This window comes from Nerophis ophidion, unplaced genomic scaffold (assembly GCF_033978795.1).
Source record: "Nerophis ophidion isolate RoL-2023_Sa unplaced genomic scaffold, RoL_Noph_v1.0 HiC_scaffold_279, whole genome shotgun sequence".
In the NCBI taxonomy this organism is placed as follows: Eukaryota; Metazoa; Chordata; class Actinopteri; order Syngnathiformes; family Syngnathidae; genus Nerophis; species Nerophis ophidion.
The window spans coordinates 47,501-65,729 of NW_026907201.1; the positions used below are offsets into that span (position 1 = coordinate 47,501).

At 49.4% G+C, this 18,229-nt stretch overlaps 2 protein-coding genes and 1 long non-coding RNA gene across 9 annotated transcripts; all 3 read left to right on the forward strand.

Moving 5' to 3' along the window:
• The first annotated feature begins 4,894 nt into the window (after positions 1-4,894).
• On the forward strand, positions 4,895-11,007 carry LOC133547931 (uncharacterized). 3 transcript variants are annotated; one of them, XM_061893398.1, is made up of 8 exons: positions 4,895-5,208; positions 6,340-6,648; positions 6,975-7,015; positions 7,235-7,375; positions 9,023-9,147; positions 10,000-10,133; positions 10,210-10,355; positions 10,446-11,007. In XM_061893398.1, the coding sequence occupies exons 2-8, from the start codon at positions 6,585-6,587 to the stop codon at positions 10,491-10,493; spliced, it is 699 nt and encodes a 232-aa protein (XP_061749382.1). In that variant the 5' UTR covers positions 4,895-5,208; positions 6,340-6,584; the 3' UTR covers positions 10,494-11,007. The 3 variants fall into 3 exon arrangements, with proteins under 3 accessions (XP_061749382.1, XP_061749385.1, XP_061749384.1); XM_061893400.1 differs by lacking the exon at positions 4,895-5,208 and adding an exon at positions 5,341-5,363; XM_061893401.1 differs by having other exon boundaries at positions 4,896-5,208; positions 6,340-7,015.
• Positions 7,382-8,095, forward strand: LOC133547932 (uncharacterized). The gene is made up of 2 exons (XR_009805679.1): positions 7,382-7,672; positions 7,765-8,095. It is a non-coding gene; the product is annotated as an uncharacterized LOC133547932 (long non-coding RNA).
• A 141-nt stretch (positions 11,008-11,148) lies between the features above and the next one.
• On the forward strand, positions 11,149-15,972 carry LOC133547930 (uncharacterized). Of its 5 annotated transcripts, none has more exons than XM_061893394.1 (5): positions 11,149-11,199; positions 11,277-11,354; positions 11,427-11,532; positions 11,623-11,931; positions 13,063-13,592. In XM_061893394.1, exons 1-5 carry the CDS (start codon positions 11,164-11,166, stop codon positions 13,236-13,238), a joined length of 705 nt encoding a protein of 234 aa, XP_061749378.1. In that variant the 5' UTR covers positions 11,149-11,163; the 3' UTR covers positions 13,239-13,592. The 5 variants fall into 5 exon arrangements, with proteins under 5 accessions (XP_061749378.1, XP_061749377.1, XP_061749379.1 ...); XM_061893395.1 differs by lacking the exons at positions 11,149-11,199; positions 11,277-11,354; positions 11,427-11,532 and adding exons at positions 13,698-13,738; positions 13,958-14,098; positions 15,746-15,972 and having other exon boundaries at positions 11,587-11,931; positions 13,063-13,371; XM_061893396.1 differs by lacking the exons at positions 11,149-11,199; positions 11,277-11,354; positions 11,427-11,532; positions 11,623-11,931 and adding exons at positions 12,024-12,086; positions 13,698-13,738; positions 13,958-14,098; positions 15,746-15,972 and having other exon boundaries at positions 13,063-13,371.
• The last annotated feature ends 2,257 nt before the right edge of the window (positions 15,973-18,229 follow it).

Genomic DNA, 18,229 nt, shown 5'->3' on the forward strand with positions numbered 1-18,229 from the left:
GGCCCGAGGATCGGGACGGGGAAGGGGGCCGAAACCCCCCCCACCACGCACCGCCCGAGCGTCCCTCCCCGCCACGAGGCCCTGAGACTTCTGCGTATCATCCCCGACGCATGGCCCGTCGGGACGCGCCGCCGGCGGGGGAGGACCCTCGCCGTCGGCCACGGAGCCCGCCGTGCCACACGCGCCAAGGGGCGGGCCGGAGTTAGGGTTAGGGTTAGGGTTAGGGTTAGGGTTAGGGTTAGGGTTAGGGTTAGGGTTAGGGTTAGGGTTAGGGTTAGGGTTAGGGTTAGGGTTAGGGTTAGGGTTAGGGTTAGGGTTAGGGTTGGGGTTGGGGTTATGGTTAGGGTTAGGAATAGGGTTATGGTTAGATAACCATAAAAGGAAATGGGTAGGGTTAGGAGAAGGAGGGGGGGTGGGGGGATATATAAAGAAAATAAAGAGGGGAAGTAAAAAGAGGGAATGTGCTCAGTCCATCAACAGTCCTAATGACTCTCACTCACATCTCGTTGAGGCCCCCCGGAAATCTGGTGCCCAGGTTGGTGATCCAGATAAGTTCCGCCCTACGGCGTTGGGCGAGACTCCATCTTGGATTCATCTGGAGGACAGTTGCCCGGACGGCGGGCCATCCGTGTCGGACAAAGTGCCGGACCAGGTGAGTGTTGGTATTTTTGTGTCTAACGATGTTGTACTTATGTTGGGCGAATCTCCTAGTCAAGGTATTGCCCGTCTCGCCTACGTACATTACGCCACATCGTTGACATCTAATAACATACACACAATTTTTGGTGTGTAGTCCGCCACGACACAACGGCTGGAAAACCTTGCGGTTCTGGGGGTTCACAAACCATGGCGCGTAGCGGACTAGGGCGTCCCTCCGGGTGGAGGGCGGGTCCCCCAATGAACTGACCCTGGCCCTGACCAACATATCATTCAAGTTGGGGTTCTTCCGGTAGGCCGGCACCACATAGTGCTCCAGCAGCTTCCCACTACTCTCCGAGAAGGTGCAAAAATTTGTTTTGACTTTTCTCGCGACTCTGACAGCCGCAGGAGAGTAGGTGGTGATAAGAGGAATCATGTCCGTACCAGGAGGAGGTGCCCTCGGGTCCAGGAAGACCCTCATCTGTCTTCTGAGGAAGGACCTGGAGTAGCCCCTCCCCTTCAGAGCAGTGAAGAGGGCCCTCGAGGCCGCCAAGAAGTCCTCCTGCCTAGTACAAATCCTATGAAACCTAAGTAACTGCGATTTCACCAGCCCCGCAAAGGTGTGCTTGGGGTGGAAGCTGCTTTTGTAGAGGAGCGCATGGGTGTCCGTCTCCTTGAAGAACACTTTTATGTCCAAAAGTTGCGTTTTGGCAAAATTCGGACCCTTGAATGTCGTGGTATCCAAAAAGTCGACGGATGTGTTACTCGTAGTCGACTTAATGGTAATGTTTTTATTGTGCGTGTTGAGCGTGTTTAAAAACACGCTAAACTCCTCACTAGAGTGAGTCCAAACGCCCCAGATGTCATCCAGGTACCGAAAATAATGTTCGGGACGTTTTGGGCAAGAGGCCAAAGCGGATGTCTCCCACTCTGCCATAAAAATGTTGGCATACGCAGGTGCAAATTTCTTGCCCATAGCAGTGCCCTTAATTTGGAGGTAGAAACGACCATCGAACTCAAAATCGTTTCGCCTCAAATTAATATCAAGGAGCTCCAAGAGCTCCTTCTCAGGCCTGCTGACGTCACGATACCTGTGGAAGACATTTTTGACAGCCCGGATACCCTCCTCGATATCAATGTTAGTATACAGGCTGTCAATATCAATCGTAAATAAGATGGCATCTGGGGGAATGTGCACATTTTTAATCTTATCAATGAAATCGTAAGTGTCCTTGATGTAGCTGCCGTGTAGAAGGGAGAGTGGCGTTAAATAATGGTCGATGTACTCTGCCGTTCTATACGTCTCGCTCCCGCAGTCAGATACAATGGGGCGGCCCGGCGGTATCTCATGGGGCCTGCTCCATCGCTCTGGCTCCTTGTGTATCTTAGGGAGCATGTAAAATCTGCGGGGGCGGGGATCCGGCTCACCAAGGAGGTACTTTTCTTGTTTCGAATTGATAAACTTTTTGAGTAGTAGATTATGAATAATCTTTTCTACCATGGGGATAGTTTCGGGGTAAATAGGTTCAGGCAGCGGTTTATAATAATTAGTGTCACTCAACTGCCGAGAGCCCTCCCATATGTATTGTGACCTGTCAAAAATGACAACAGCACTGCCTTTGTCGGCAGGCTTGATCACAATGTGTTTGTTTCTTTTCAGACTATAAAGGGCCTCAACCTCTTCGTGTGTCAGATTGGCGGCGACCGCAGGTGCGCAGCCCGAACCCGACAGTGTGAGACCATCAGACCGGACCATCTCCTGGAACTCCGGAGGCAGAAGTCCGGGTGAGGGCTCCCAGGTCGAGCGGGCTGTGAATGGTGTGGGTTTGAGAGACTCCTGTTTCTCATAATACACCGCCAATTTGACACGTCTATGGTAGCTCTGGAGATCATACTGAAGTTGATGATGCCAGTCGCTACCAAGATTGCACGAAGGGATGAAGTTGAGGCCCTTGTTGAGCAGGGAAACCTGTGGGGGGGTTGGCGTAAAACTAAGGGCCAGATTTATTACGTTCTTACTACCCCCCCGACTTTTCGGGATTATGGGGATGCCTAGTTTAAATGTGCTAGCCAGTGCTTTAACATTCGCACGGCTGTGTCCTGAGTCCAGTGGATCAGGTCTGCACAGGTATCAAACTCCCGGCTGTCGAGGGCCGGGATGTGAGCATAATGGTCCCTGATAAATGTATTCAGCGTCTGGAGATTGTTTTTCTGCTCAACGGGCAGAGAAGCTGAATAATTTATCAGGGGGATCAGCACTCGGGCATGTGGGAATGTGTTCCTGGCTGCCCTGAGTGCCCCCTGGAGCTGCTTAATTGTAGTCTCCTTGACCTTCTGCTCCCGGTTATTGATACCGAAGGCTAGTACCAACACGTCTACCTGGACCTTGGAACTTGTCTTACCCAGAATGGCCTCCGCGTGGCGGAAATTGGCCCCCGGGTAACTGTCCACCTGTACATTGGGCACGCAGAAGGAAGGAATGTGACTAAGATTGGAGTCGCCGATCACCAGGATTTTCTCGGTGGCCGACAACTTCCAATCCGTCATCTTCCTGCTCGTGTTAGGATGTCTAGTGGGCTGGCGGGGAGTGGGACAGACAACAACCTCCTCCAAAACAACATTATCTGTGTTCAACAGGTGTGGTGGTGTACCTGAGACAGTGGGTTCCCTGCGTGTCGTGCTCCCGAAGGTAGGGACCCAGTCTGGAGGGGAGCACGGAGGATTGGAAAGGGGGGTGACAAACATTCCCCCGTGGTCTTGTTCCAGTCGAGGTAGGTGCTCAAAACCCGCCATGAGGGTCCCGAGAAGTGTGGGTTCCGGTGATGAATGTCCTGTGCGTGGTGTCAGGTCCTCTTCTGTGTCCCGGTCGAGTTGGGACCCGTGGGTGGATGTGGAGATGTTCCATGGGGACATCACCGCACCAGGGTCCAAGGCGTTCTGCTCCTCCTCCAGCACGTCGAAGAGTGGGTCCTCGGGGAGTGAAGGCCTCCTGGGTGAGTCTTCATCATCCTCGGTCTGCACCGGGGTGTCTCGTGTCTTCTTGTCCTCTCTGTGTACCACGATGATGGGGTCCTGTCTCCCAGGTGATCTCAGGAGAGGGGTCCTGCGGCGTGGAAGAGGAGCCAGGGTAGGAGGATCCTCACAGATGGTGTCGTCAACCGGTGCGCTGCACGGGGAGCGGTGTGGTGTCCCCCTCTGCTGACTTGGTGGTTCCGGGGCTGCAGGGACGGGCGGTCGGCGGGGCAAGAAGATCGGGGCTATCCGTGTCGGAGGGCTCGCTGGTCGGTCTGCTGCCGGGGACCAGTCCGGGCCAGCGTGGTCGGTGTTGGTGGCGACCGACACACGGGTGACGGTTTGTGCTGGAGGACTTGTGGTCCGTGCCGCAGCAGGAGTCCTGTCAGGGACGACAGGGTCTGTGGAAGTGGCCACCGAAGTCCGGGTGGCAGGCCGGGGCGGCGAGGGACGAGTGGGAGGTACCACCTCCGTGTTGACGAGGAGGACCTCAAAGGCTGACGTAATCCGGGCCTCGGCTTCACGGAGAGTGTCCCCCATTAGTCTGCGTCCCAAATGTTTTTTGGTCCACATAGAAGCCAGCTGAAAGGCGGGCTTCCAGTCCTCATCAATAAAATTGGTTAATTTGTCCAATTCAGTTTGTAATGTTTTTTTATAATGGTCCCTTAAAATGATAATGGTGGTACATGCCCAATTTTGGGCATTACCCCTAATGAGACACTCCACGTCAGGGTTTGTCACCGCAGGTCTGATCATGGTGGCAAGAGTCTGTTCCATTTGATTTATGGAATGTGGGTGTGTGTCTTTGGTGACATTGTTCAGATGGTGTGTGATTTTTATAATGTTGTAACAACATTTGGCTTTTAAATTGCCTTCAATGTCTGTTACATAATTATTGCCAGGTACATTCCTCCTGGGCACATCCTGACGCTGATTGCGTGTCTTTTTGGGACGTGGAGGATTGCGGGGACGTCTTTGAGGTGAGTTTTGGGAATAAAATTGGGTCTGGGGATAATATCTCTGCTGTTTATTGTTTCTGTTATGTTGCACAGCGCGTGTGTTGTTTTGGAAATACCTGCGAGGGGCCCTGTGACGCGGCTGCAGCTGTCCATCATCCCAAAAGGGGCGTGTCTGAGAGCGAGGACCGGGTCTCTGGGCGTGAGCATCCCGGTGTCCTCGCGCCACCTCAGCATAGGATCTGCTGATTGGCCGTTGGAAATGTTCATCCGGGTATTCCTCCCGTTGCAGCTGTCCATCATTCCAAAAGGGGCGTGTCCGGGAGCGAGGAAGAGGTCTCTGAGAGCGATCAGCCCGATGTCCTCGCGCTGCCTCTCTTTCGGATGATCTGTGGCGCCGTTGTTGGAAGTATTCCTCCGGATAATCCTCACGATCAAAACGATGGAAATCCTCCCTTCTGCGTCGTTCTGCAGACGCCGCTCGGCGTTGTTGGCGGCGCTTCCGCATCGATCGGACTGGGATCCACCCCCCGTCATCATATTCGGCCATTTTCGAGCAGATGCAGGAATATTGTCGCTGGATTGCAACGCGGTGGCAGAGGTAAGCGAATAAAAAGTAAATTCGCTTTTGTAAAAAATGTTTTTGATGAAAATTGACCGTGAAAATTGAAAAAAGCTGGAAGATCCGGGTATTTGTGGGCGGGGCTTAGACCGAGGTCAAAAGGGAGTACTTCCGGTCTAGGCTCGAGCGTGAAGGTAAATAATGTCTTTTTTTGCAAAAAGTATGCAATATTTCACGCTGTTGTGTTCGCGAAATGAATCGGAATAGCAATATCAATGTATTCAAACAGTAATAAATAGTTTATTTACAAAAACAAACGGCGAGTTGTCGTAAGACTTCTCGCGTCGAGACCAAGCCAGCTGGACTCAACAAGTAAATAAACAAACAATGATAATGATACTATAAATCGAACGATGTAATGGAAAAATAGAAATAGTAGAAAAAAGCAGTATATTTACGAGTTTGGCGGCAACGTTTCGGTTGTAAACCTTCTTCAGGCCGAACTCGTGGGAAAGTTGGCAGATAGTGCACAAAAAGTATTGATTGAATGATATCAAGCATAATAGTATCGCAGAATTTGTACCAATAGCAGACATTATTAAAATGAGAGGGTGGGGTCACTGTACTGCACAAAATTGGCCCTTAAGAAAACAGTTTTTTGCCAAAATAAAGGTGCAAAACAATTAAAACACAGTGTTCATCTTAAAGTCCCAAATGCTATTGCACAAGTGTATCTGCTTATGATATGCAATTGATAATAATAATATGATATAATATGAACATCGTTCTAGGGAATATGTAGGTAATATGATACCATCTAATATGATATAATATAATACAGTATGAATTGCTATTCCAGTAGGATATGAGATAACAACAACATGGAGTCACATACATCATAATACACTGTATGCTGCAAATGATGCCATATGATATAATACAATAATAATATATATTGATAACATATATAATATTACAATGATATTATATAATATATAATATAATATAGCATATATATATGTATATATAATATATATATAACAACACAATATAGTACACACCACCATATATGGAAGACATCATCAGTATGAAGACCTGTACAATCAATGATGAATAATAGAGACTTTCTTTTTTCTCTGTCTCTCTTTGACACCTTGTCCCATGTCCTAGGGCTTCGGTGCTGGACAGAGAGGAAGGAGGGAATGTCCACTGTTACCTCCCCTTTGTATCATGCTATGGAGGTATATTGGTATGTATGTATTGTGTCATCCCATCCTAAGGTGAGTATACTTTGTGTGTTGTGTGTTATGAATATTAGGGATGTATGTAGGTGTATATGGATATGAATATATAGTAATATAATAATATAACACCATCATGATTCCAGGTAAGTATAATAAATTGTTTATATTGTGATGATTATAGGTGTGTATATTTATATATGTATGTGTGTTTGTAGATATCGTCACATCCTGCAAGGTAAGTATAGCGGACAATTTTTATTATTATGGATATATGTGTATATAATATAATAAATATATATGTGTTTGTGTATATCCCACCATCATACGGTGAGTAATTGGTTATGTGGTATATTATGAATGTATACATGGGCATAGCTGTGTAAAGACACACACACATATGTTCAACTGTGTGTATATAGCCACGTATGTATATATACCAATCTATACACGCACATATAGACATACGTATGTACATATATGGATATATATATATACATATGAATGTGTACCCTTTCTTGTGGTGAGTAGGGTTAATGAACTATGTGTTGTATTCCGTGGTAGGTCGAGGGGGTCTCGTGAGAGAGAGAGAGAGCGAGAGCCAGGTAAGGACTGGAGGCGCAGGCGGGTTAGGGTTGGGGTTGGGGTTATGGTTAGGGTTAGGAATAGGGTTATGGTTAGATAACCATAAAAGGAAATGGGTAGGGTTAGGAGAAGGAGGGGGGGTGGGGGGATATATAAAGAAAATAAAGAGGGGAAGTAAAAAGAGGGAATGTGCTCAGTCCATCAACAGTCCTAATGACTCTCACTCACATCTCGTTGAGGCCCCCCGGAAATCTGGTGCCCAGGTTGGTGATCCAGATAAGTTCCGCCCTACGGCGTTGGGCGAGACTCCATCTTGGATTCATCTGGAGGACAGTTGCCCGGACGGCGGGCCATCCGTGTCGGACAAAGTGCCGGACCAGGTGAGTGTTGGTATTTTTGTGTCTAACGATGTTGTACTTATGTTGGGCGAATCTCCTAGTCAAGGTATTGCCCGTCTCGCCTACGTACATTACGCCACATCGTTGACATCTAATAACATACACACAATTTTTGGTGTGTAGTCCGCCACGACACAACGGCTGGAAAACCTTGCGGTTCTGGGGGTTCACAAACCATGGCGCGTAGCGGACTAGGGCGTCCCTCCGGGTGGAGGGCGGGTCCCCCAATGAACTGACCCTGGCCCTGACCAACATATCATTCAAGTTGGGGTTCTTCCGGTAGGCCGGCACCACATAGTGCTCCAGCAGCTTCCCACTACTCTCCGAGAAGGTGCAAAAATTTGTTTTGACTTTTCTCGCGACTCTGACAGCCGCAGGAGAGTAGGTGGTGATAAGAGGAATCATGTCCGTACCAGGAGGAGGTGCCCTCGGGTCCAGGAAGACCCTCATCTGTCTTCTGAGGAAGGACCTGGAGTAGCCCCTCCCCTTCAGAGCAGTGAAGAGGGCCCTCGAGGCCGCCAAGAAGTCCTCCTGCCTAGTACAAATCCTATGAAACCTAAGTAACTGCGATTTCACCAGCCCCGCAAAGGTGTGCTTGGGGTGGAAGCTGCTTTTGTAGAGGAGCGCATGGGTGTCCGTCTCCTTGAAGAACACTTTTATGTCCAAAAGTTGCGTTTTGGCAAAATTCGGACCCTTGAATGTCGTGGTATCCAAAAAGTCGACGGATGTGTTACTCGTAGTCGACTTAATGGTAATGTTTTTATTGTGCGTGTTGAGCGTGTTTAAAAACACGCTAAACTCCTCACTAGAGTGAGTCCAAACGCCCCAGATGTCATCCAGGTACCGAAAATAATGTTCGGGACGTTTTGGGCAAGAGGCCAAAGCAGATGTCTCCCACTCTGCCATAAAAATGTTGGCATACGCAGGTGCAAATTTCTTGCCCATAGCAGTGCCCTTAATTTGGAGGTAGAAACGACCATCGAACTCAAAATCGTTTCGCCTCAAATTAATATCAAGGAGCTCCAAGAGCTCCTTCTCAGGCCTGCTGACGTCACGATACCTGTGGAAGACATTTTTGACAGCCCGGATACCCTCCTCGATATCAATGTTAGTATACAGGCTGTCAATATCAATCGTAAATAAGATGGCATCTGGGGGAATGTGCACATTTTTAATCTTATCAATGAAATCGTAAGTGTCCTTGATGTAGCTGCCGTGTAGAAGGGAGAGTGGCGTTAAATAATGGTCGATGTACTCTGCCGTTCTATACGTCTCGCTCCCGCAGTCAGATACAATGGGGCGGCCCGGCGGTATCTCATGGGGCCTGCTCCATCGCTCTGGCTCCTTGTGTATCTTAGGGAGCATGTAAAATCTGCGGGGGCGGGGATCCGGCTCACCAAGGAGGTACTTTTCTTGTTTCGAATTGATAAACTTTTTGAGTAGTAGATTATGAATAATCTTTTCTACCATGGGGATAGTTTCGGGGTAAATAGGTTCAGGCAGCGGTTTATAATAATTAGTGTCACTCAACTGCCGAGAGCCCTCCCATATGTATTGTGACCTGTCAAAAATGACAACAGCACTGCCTTTGTCGGCAGGCTTGATCACAATGTGTTTGTTTCTTTTCAGACTATAAAGGGCCTCAACCTCTTCGTGTGTCAGATTGGCGGCGACCGCAGGTGCGCAGCCCGAACCCGACAGTGTGAGACCATCAGACCGGACCATCTCCTGGAACTCCGGAGGCAGAAGTCCGGGTGAGGGCTCCCAGGTCGAGCGGGCTGTGAATGGTGTGGGTTTGAGAGACTCCTGTTTCTCATAATACACCGCCAATTTGACACGTCTATGGTAGCTCTGGAGATCATACTGAAGTTGATGATGCCAGTCGCTACCAAGATTGCACGAAGGGATGAAGTTGAGGCCCTTGTTGAGCAGGGAAACCTGTGGGGGGGTTGGCGTAAAACTAAGGGCCAGATTTATTACGTTCTTACTACCCCCCCGACTTTTCGGGATTATGGGGATGCCTAGTTTAAATGTGCTAGCCAGTGCTTTAACATTCGCACGGCTGTGTCCTGAGTCCAGTGGATCAGGTCTGCACAGGTATCAAACTCCCGGCTGTCGAGGGCCGGGATGTGAGCATAATGGTCCCTGATAAATGTATTCAGCGTCTGGAGATTGTTTTTCTGCTCAACGGGCAGAGAAGCTGAATAATTTATCAGGGGGATCAGCACTCGGGCATGTGGGAATGTGTTCCTGGCTGCCCTGAGTGCCCCCTGGAGCTGCTTAATTGTAGTCTCCTTGACCTTCTGCTCCCGGTTATTGATACCGAAGGCTAGTACCAACACGTCTACCTGGACCTTGGAACTTGTCTTACCCAGAATGGCCTCCGCGTGGCGGAAATTGGCCCCCGGGTAACTGTCCACCTGTACATTGGGCACGCAGAAGGAAGGAATGTGACTAAGATTGGAGTCGCCGATCACCAGGATTTTCTCGGTGGCCGACAACTTCCAATCCGTCATCTTCCTGCTCGTGTTAGGATGTCTAGTGGGCTGGCGGGGAGTGGGACAGACAACAACCTCCTCCAAAACAACATTATCTGTGTTCAACAGGTGTGGTGGTGTACCTGAGACAGTGGGTTCCCTGCGTGTCGTGCTCCCGAAGGTAGGGACCCAGTCTGGAGGGGAGCACGGAGGATTGGAAAGGGGGGTGACAAACATTCCCCCGTGGTCTTGTTCCAGTCGAGGTAGGTGCTCAAAACCCGCCATGAGGGTCCCGAGAAGTGTGGGTTCCGGTGATGAATGTCCTGTGCGTGGTGTCAGGTCCTCTTCTGTGTCCCGGTCGAGTTGGGACCCGTGGGTGGATGTGGAGATGTTCCATGGGGACATCACCGCACCAGGGTCCAAGGCGTTCTGCTCCTCCTCCAGCACGTCGAAGAGTGGGTCCTCGGGGAGTGAAGGCCTCCTGGGTGAGTCTTCATCATCCTCGGTCTGCACCGGGGTGTCTCGTGTCTTCTTGTCCTCTCTGTGTACCACGATGATGGGGTCCTGTCTCCCAGGTGATCTCAGGAGAGGGGTCCTGCGGCGTGGAAGAGGAGCCAGGGTAGGAGGATCCTCACAGATGGTGTCGTCAACCGGTGCGCTGCACGGGGAGCGGTGTGGTGTCCCCCTCTGCTGACTTGGTGGTTCCGGGGCTGCAGGGACGGGCGGTCGGCGGGGCAAGAAGATCGGGGCTATCCGTGTCGGAGGGCTCGCTGGTCGGTCTGCTGCCGGGGACCAGTCCGGGCCAGCGTGGTCGGTGTTGGTGGCGACCGACACACGGGTGACGGTTTGTGCTGGAGGACTTGTGGTCCGTGCCGCAGCAGGAGTCCTGTCAGGGACGACAGGGTCTGTGGAAGTGGCCACCGAAGTCCGGGTGGCAGGCCGGGGCGGCGAGGGACGAGTGGGAGGTACCACCTCCGTGTTGACGAGGAGGACCTCAAAGGCTGACGTAATCCGGGCCTCGGCTTCACGGAGAGTGTCCCCCATTAGTCTGCGTCCCAAATGTTTTTTGGTCCACATAGAAGCCAGCTGAAAGGCGGGCTTCCAGTCCTCATCAATAAAATTGGTTAATTTGTCCAATTCAGTTTGTAATGTTTTTTTATAATGGTCCCTTAAAATGATAATGGTGGTACATGCCCAATTTTGGGCATTACCCCTAATGAGACACTCCACGTCAGGGTTTGTCACCGCAGGTCTGATCATGGTGGCAAGAGTCTGTTCCATTTGATTTATGGAATGTGGGTGTGTGTCTTTGGTGACATTGTTCAGATGGTGTGTGATTTTTATAATGTTGTAACAACATTTGGCTTTTAAATTGCCTTCAATGTCTGTTACATAATTATTGCCAGGTACATTCCTCCTGGGCACATCCTGACGCTGATTGCGTGTCTTTTTGGGACGTGGAGGATTGCGGGGACGTCTTTGAGGTGAGTTTTGGGAATAAAATTGGGTCTGGGGATAATATCTCTGCTGTTTATTGTTTCTGTTATGTTGCACAGCGCGTGTGTTGTTTTGGAAATACCTGCGAGGGGCCCTGTGACGCGGCTGCAGCTGTCCATCATCCCAAAAGGGGCGTGTCTGAGAGCGAGGACCGGGTCTCTGGGCGTGAGCATCCCGGTGTCCTCGCGCCACCTCAGCATAGGATCTGCTGATTGGCCGTTGGAAATGTTCATCCGGGTATTCCTCCCGTTGCAGCTGTCCATCATTCCAAAAGGGGCGTGTCCGGGAGCGAGGAAGAGGTCTCTGAGAGCGATCAGCCCGATGTCCTCGCGCTGCCTCTCTTTCGGATGATCTGTGGCGCCGTTGTTGGAAGTATTCCTCCGGATAATCCTCACGATCAAAACGATGGAAATCCTCCCTTCTGCGTCGTTCTGCAGACGCCGCTCGGCGTTGTTGGCGGCGCTTCCGCATCGATCGGACTGGGATCCACCCCCCGTCATCATATTCGGCCATTTTCGAGCAGATGCAGGAATATTGTCGCTGGATTGCAACGCGGTGGCAGAGGTAAGCGAATAAAAAGTAAATTCGCTTTTGTAAAAAATGTTTTTGATGAAAATTGACCGTGAAAATTGAAAAAAGCTGGAAGATCCGGGTATTTGTGGGCGGGGCTTAGACCGAGGTCAAAAGGGAGTACTTCCGGTCTAGGCTCGAGCGTGAAGGTAAATAATGTCTTTTTTTGCAAAAAGTATGCAATATTTCACGCTGTTGTGTTCGCGAAATGAATCGGAATAGCAATATCAATGTATTCAAACAGTAATAAATAGTTTATTTACAAAAACAAACGGCGAGTTGTCGTAAGACTTCTCGCGTCGAGACCAAGCCAGCTGGACTCAACAAGTAAATAAACAAACAATGATAATGATACTATAAATCGAACGATGTAATGGAAAAATAGAAATAGTAGAAAAAAGCAGTATATTTACGAGTTTGGCGGCAACGTTTCGGTTGTAAACCTTCTTCAGGCCGAACTCGTGGGAAAGTTGGCAGATAGTGCACAAAAAGTATTGATTGAATGATATCAAGCATAATAGTATCGCAGAATTTGTACCAATAGCAGACATTATTAAAATGAGAGGGTGGGGTCACTGTACTGCACAAAATTGGCCCTTAAGAAAACAGTTTTTTGCCAAAATAAAGGTGCAAAACAATTAAAACACAGTGTTCATCTTAAAGTCCCAAATGCTATTGCACAAGTGTATCTGCTTATGATATGCAATTGATAATAATAATATGATATAATATGAACATCGTTCTAGGGAATATGTAGGTAATATGATACCATCTAATATGATATAATATAATACAGTATGAATTGCTATTCCAGTAGGATATGAGATAACAACAACATGGAGTCACATACATCATAATACACTGTATGCTGCAAATGATGCCATATGATATAATACAATAATAATATATATTGATAACATATATAATATTACAATGATATTATATAATATATAATATAATATAGCATATATATATGTATATATAATATATATATAACAACACAATATAGTACACACCACCATATATGGAAGACATCATCAGTATGAAGACCTGTACAATCAATGATGAATAATAGAGACTTTCTTTTTTCTCTGTCTCTCTTTGACACCTTGTCCCATGTCCTAGGGCTTCGGTGCTGGACAGAGAGGAAGGAGGGAATGTCCACTGTTACCTCCCCTTTGTATCATGCTATGGAGGTATATTGGTATGTATGTATTGTGTCATCCCATCCTAAGGTGAGTATACTTTGTGTGTTGTGTGTTATGAATATTAGGGATGTATGTAGGTGTATATGGATATGAATATATAGTAATATAATAATATAACACCATCATGATTCCAGGTAAGTATAATAAATTGTTTATATTGTGATGATTATAGGTGTGTATATTTATATATGTATGTGTGTTTGTAGATATCGTCACATCCTGCAAGGTAAGTATAGCGGACAATTTTTATTATTATGGATATATGTGTATATAATATAATAAATATATATGTGTTTGTGTATATCCCACCATCATACGGTGAGTAATTGGTTATGTGGTATATTATGAATGTATACATGGGCATAGCTGTGTAAAGACACACACACATATGTTCAACTGTGTGTATATAGCCACGTATGTATATATACCAATCTATACACGCACATATAGACATACGTATGTACATATATGGATATATATATATACATATGAATGTGTACCCTTTCTTGTGGTGAGTAGGGTTAATGAACTATGTGTTGTATTCCGTGGTAGGTCGAGGGGGTCTCGTGAGAGAGAGAGAGAGCGAGAGCCAGGTAAGGACTGGAGGCGCAGGCGGGTTAGGGTTGGGGTTGGGGTTATGGTTAGGGTTAGGAATAGGGTTATGGTTAGATAACCATAAAAGGAAATGGGTAGGGTTAGGAGAAGGAGGGGGGGTGGGGGGATATATAAAGAAAATAAAGAGGGGAAGTAAAAAGAGGGAATGTGCTCAGTCCATCAACAGTCCTAATGACTCTCACTCACATCTCGTTGAGGCCCCCCGGAAATCTGGTGCCCAGGTTGGTGATCCAGATAAGTTCCGCCCTACGGCGTTGGGCGAGACTCCATCTTGGATTCATCTGGAGGACAGTTGCCCGGACGGCGGGCCATCCGTGTCGGACAAAGTGCCGGACCAGGTGAGTGTTGGTATTTTTGTGTCTAACGATGTTGTACTTATGTTGGGCGAATCTCCTAGTCAAGGTATTGCCCGTCTCGCCTACGTACATTACGCCACATCGTTGACATCTAATAACATACACACAATTTTTGGTGTGTAGTCCGCCACGACACAACGGCTGGAAAACCTTGCGGTTCTGGGGGTTCACAAACCATGGCGCGTAGCGGACTAGGGCGTCCCTCCGGGTGGAGGGCGGGTCCCCCAATGAACTGACCCTGGCCCTGACCAACATATCATTCAAGTTGGGGTTCTTCCGGTAGGCCGGCACCACATAGTGCTCCAGCAGCTTCCCACTACTCTCCGAGAAGGTGCAAAAATTTGTTTTGACTTTTCTCGCGACTCTGACAGCCGCAGGAGAGTAGGTGGTGATAAGAGGAATCATGTCCGTACCAGGAGGAGGTGCCCTCGGGTCCAGGAAGACCCTCATCTGTCTTCTGAGGAAGGACCTGGAGTAGCCCCTCCCCTTCAGAGCAGTGAAGAGGGCCCTCGAGGCCGCCAAGAAGTCCTCCTGCCTAGTACAAATCCTATGAAACCTAAGTAACTGCGATTTCACCAGCCCCGCAAAGGTGTGCTTGGGGTGGAAGCTGCTTTTGTAGAGGAGCGCATGGGTGTCCGTCTCCTTGAAGAACACTTTTATGTCCAAAAGTTGCGTTTTGGCAAAATTCGGACCCTTGAATGTCGTGGTATCCAAAAAGTCGACGGATGTGTTACTCGTAGTCGACTTAATGGTAATGTTTTTATTGTGCGTGTTGAGCGTGTTTAAAAACACGCTAAACTCCTCACTAGAGTGAGTCCAAACGCCCCAGATGTCATCCAGGTACCGAAAATAATGTTCGGGACGTTTTGGGCAAGAGGCCAAAGCAGATGTCTCCCACTCTGCCATAAAAATGTTGGCATACGCAGGTGCAAATTTCTTGCCCATAGCAGTGCCCTTAATTTGGAGGTAGAAACGACCATCGAACTCAAAATCGTTTCGCCTCAAATTAATATCAAGGAGCTCCAAGAGCTCCTTCTCAGGCCTGCTGACGTCACGATACCTGTGGAAGACATTTTTGACAGCCCGGATACCCTCCTCGATATCAATGTTAGTATACAGGCTGTCAATATCAATCGTAAATAAGATGGCATCTGGGGGAATGTGCACATTTTTAATCTTATCAATGAAATCGTAAGTGTCCTTGATGTAGCTGCCGTGTAGAAGGGAGAGTGGCGTTAAATAATGGTCGATGTACTCTGCCGTTCTATACGTCTCGCTCCCGCAGTCAGATACAATGGGGCGGCCCGGCGGTATCTCATGGGGCCTGCTCCATCGCTCTGGCTCCTTGTGTATCTTAGGGAGCATGTAAAATCTGCGGGGGCGGGGATCCGGCTCACCAAGGAGGTACTTTTCTTGTTTCGAATTGATAAACTTTTTGAGTAGTAGATTATGAATAATCTTTTCTACCATGGGGATAGTTTCGGGGTAAATAGGTTCAGGCAGCGGTTTATAATAATTAGTGTCACTCAACTGCCGAGAGCCCTCCCATATGTATTGTGACCTGTCAAAAATGACAACAGCACTGCCTTTGTCGGCAGGCTTGATCACAATGTGTTTGTTTCTTTTCAGACTATAAAGGGCCTCAACCTCTTCGTGTGTCAGATTGGCGGCGACCGCAGGTGCGCAGCCCGAACCCGACAGTGTGAGACCATCAGACCGGACCATCTCCTGGAACTCCGGAGGCAGAAGTCCGGGTGAGGGCTCCCAGGTCGAGCGGGCTGTGAATGGTGTGGGTTTGAGAGACTCCTGTTTCTCATAATACACCGCCAATTTGACACGTCTATGGTAGCTCTGGAGATCATACTGAAGTTGATGATGCCAGTCGCTACCAAGATTGCACGAAGGGATGAAGTTGAGGCCCTTGTTGAGCAGGGAAACCTGTGGGGGGGTTGGCGTAAAACTAAGGGCCAGATTTATTACGTTCTTACTACCCCCCCGACTTTTCGGGATTATGGGGATGCCTAGTTTAAATGTGCTAGCCAGTGCTTTAACATTCGCACGGCTGTGTCCTGAGTCCAGTGGATCAGGTCTGCACAGGTATCAAACTCCCGGCTGTCGAGGGCCGGGATGTGAGCATAATGGTCCCTGATAAATGTATTCAGCGTCTGGAGATTGTTTTTCTGCTCAACGGTTAGGGTTAGGGTTAGGGTTAGGGTTAGGGTTAGGGTTAGGGTTAGGGTTAGGGTTAGGGTTAGGGTTAGGGTTAGGGTTAGGGTTAGGGTTAGGGTTAGGGTTAGGTTTGGGGTTAGGATTAGGGTTGGGGTAAGGGTGTGCTCGGTCCGTCTGCAGCCCGCCCGGGCGACGCCCACACCAGTCGCAGAACCCCCCGAGAACCCCGAAGGCGTACAACGCCAAACTCCTGGGTGTGCAGTGTGGTGGCAAACACGGCCAAATGTTTTTGGCTGTCCAACGACGCGTTTCGGTCCCTCAGACCTCATCAGGTTGGCTGTTCTCTGACACACGGCTACTTTCTTGTCTTCACAGCTGGATGTCCCCTCATCGACAGCTGGAGAGCGAATGAGCCGGTGGAGTAGGAGGAGGACTTATTTATGAGAGCTCTACAGGGGGTGGAGCTTCGGTTCCCCTGCAGTGTCACAACGGACCCCTCAGCCCAACCACGCAAGACAATGTAAATATGGTTGTTCTTTTGTGCCTCAACTCCTGTAATGTGTTTGAGCTCCTCACCACACTGACATGGTGCCCCTTGCACTCACGTCCCTCGCAAACAGAGTCCCCAGGAAGCCCCACGACCGGCAGAACGCCACCCAAAGACGGACTGGAGGCACTGGCGGGTTAGGTTTGGGGTTAGGATTAGGGTTGGGGTAAGGGTGTGCTCGGTCCGTCTGCAGCCCGCCCGGGCGACGCCCACACCAGTCGCAGAACCCCCCGAGAACCCCGAAGGCGTACAACGCCAAACTCCTGGGTGTGCAGTGTGGTGGCAAACACGGCCAAATGTTTTTGGCTGTCCAACGACGCGTTTCGGTCCCTCAGACCTCATCAGGTTGGCTGTTCTCTGACACACGGCTACTTTCTTGTCTTCACAGCTGGATGTCCCCTCATCGACAGCTGGAGAGCGAATGAGCCGGTGGAGTAGGAGGAGGACTTATTTATGAGAGCTCTACAGGGGGTGGAGCTTCGGTTCCCCTGCAGTGTCACAACGGACCCCTCAGCCCAACCACGCAAGACAATGTAAATATGGTTGTTCTTTTGTGCCTCAACTCCTGTAATGTGTTTGAGCTCCTCACCACACTGACATGGTGCCCCTTGCACTCACGTCCCTCGCAAACAGAGTCCCCAGGAAGCCCCACGACCGGCAGAACGCCACCCAAAGACGGACTGGAGGCACTGGCGGGTTAGGTTTGGGGTTAGGATTAGGGTTGGGGTAAGGGTGTGCTCGGTCCGTCTGCAGCCCGCCCGGGCGACGCCCACACCAGTCGCAGAACCCCCCGAGAACCCCGAAGGCGTACAACGCCAAACTCCTGGGTGTGCAGTGTGGTGGCAAACACGGCCAAATGTTTTTGGCTGTCCAACGACGCGTTTCGGTCCCTCAGACCTCATCAGGTTGGCTGTTCTCTGACACACGGCTACTTTCTTGTCTTCACAGCTGGATGTCCCCTCATCGACAGCTGGAGAGCGAATGAGCCGGTGGAGTAGGAGGAGGACTTATTTATGAGAGCTCTACAGGGGGTGGAGCTTCGGTTCCCCTGCAGTGTCACAACGGACCCCTCAGCCCAACCACGCAAGACAATGTAAATATGGTTGTTCTTTTGTGCCTCAACTCCTGTAATGTGTTTGAGCTCCTCACCACACTGACATGGTGCCCCTTGCACTCACGTCCCTCGCAAACAGAGTCCCCAGGAAGCCCCACGACCGGCAGAACGCCACCCAAAGACGGACTGGAGGCACTGGCGGGTTAGGTTTGGGGTTAGGATTAGGGTTGGGGTAAGGGTGTGCTCGGTCCGTCTGCAGCCCGCCCGGGCGACGCCCACACCAGTCGCAGAACCCCCCGAGAACCCCGAAGGCGTACAACGCCAAACTCCTGGGTGTGCAGTG

Excerpts from the sequence above, each read along its gene's own strand:
- LOC133547931 (XM_061893398.1), top strand. The coding sequence starts at position 6,585 with ATGATTATAGGTGTGTATATTTATATATGTATGTGTGTTTGTAGATAT. Across the intron at positions 7,376-9,022 it reads CGGACAAAGTGCCGGACCAG|ACTATAAAGGGCCTCAACCT; the intron begins GTGAGTGTTGGT and ends GTTTCTTTTCAG. Across the intron at positions 10,134-10,209 it reads GTGGTCTTGTTCCAGTCGAG|GTCCTCTTCTGTGTCCCGGT; the intron begins GTAGGTGCTCAA and ends GCGTGGTGTCAG.
- LOC133547930 (XM_061893393.1), top strand. The coding sequence starts at position 11,164 with ATGTGGGTGTGTGTCTTTGGTGACATTGTTCAGATG. Across the intron at positions 11,200-11,276 it reads TTGGTGACATTGTTCAGATG|GTACATTCCTCCTGGGCACA; the intron begins GTGTGTGATTTT and ends AATTATTGCCAG. Across the intron at positions 11,932-13,062 it reads ATTGCAACGCGGTGGCAGAG|GGCTTCGGTGCTGGACAGAG; the intron begins GTAAGCGAATAA and ends CCCATGTCCTAG.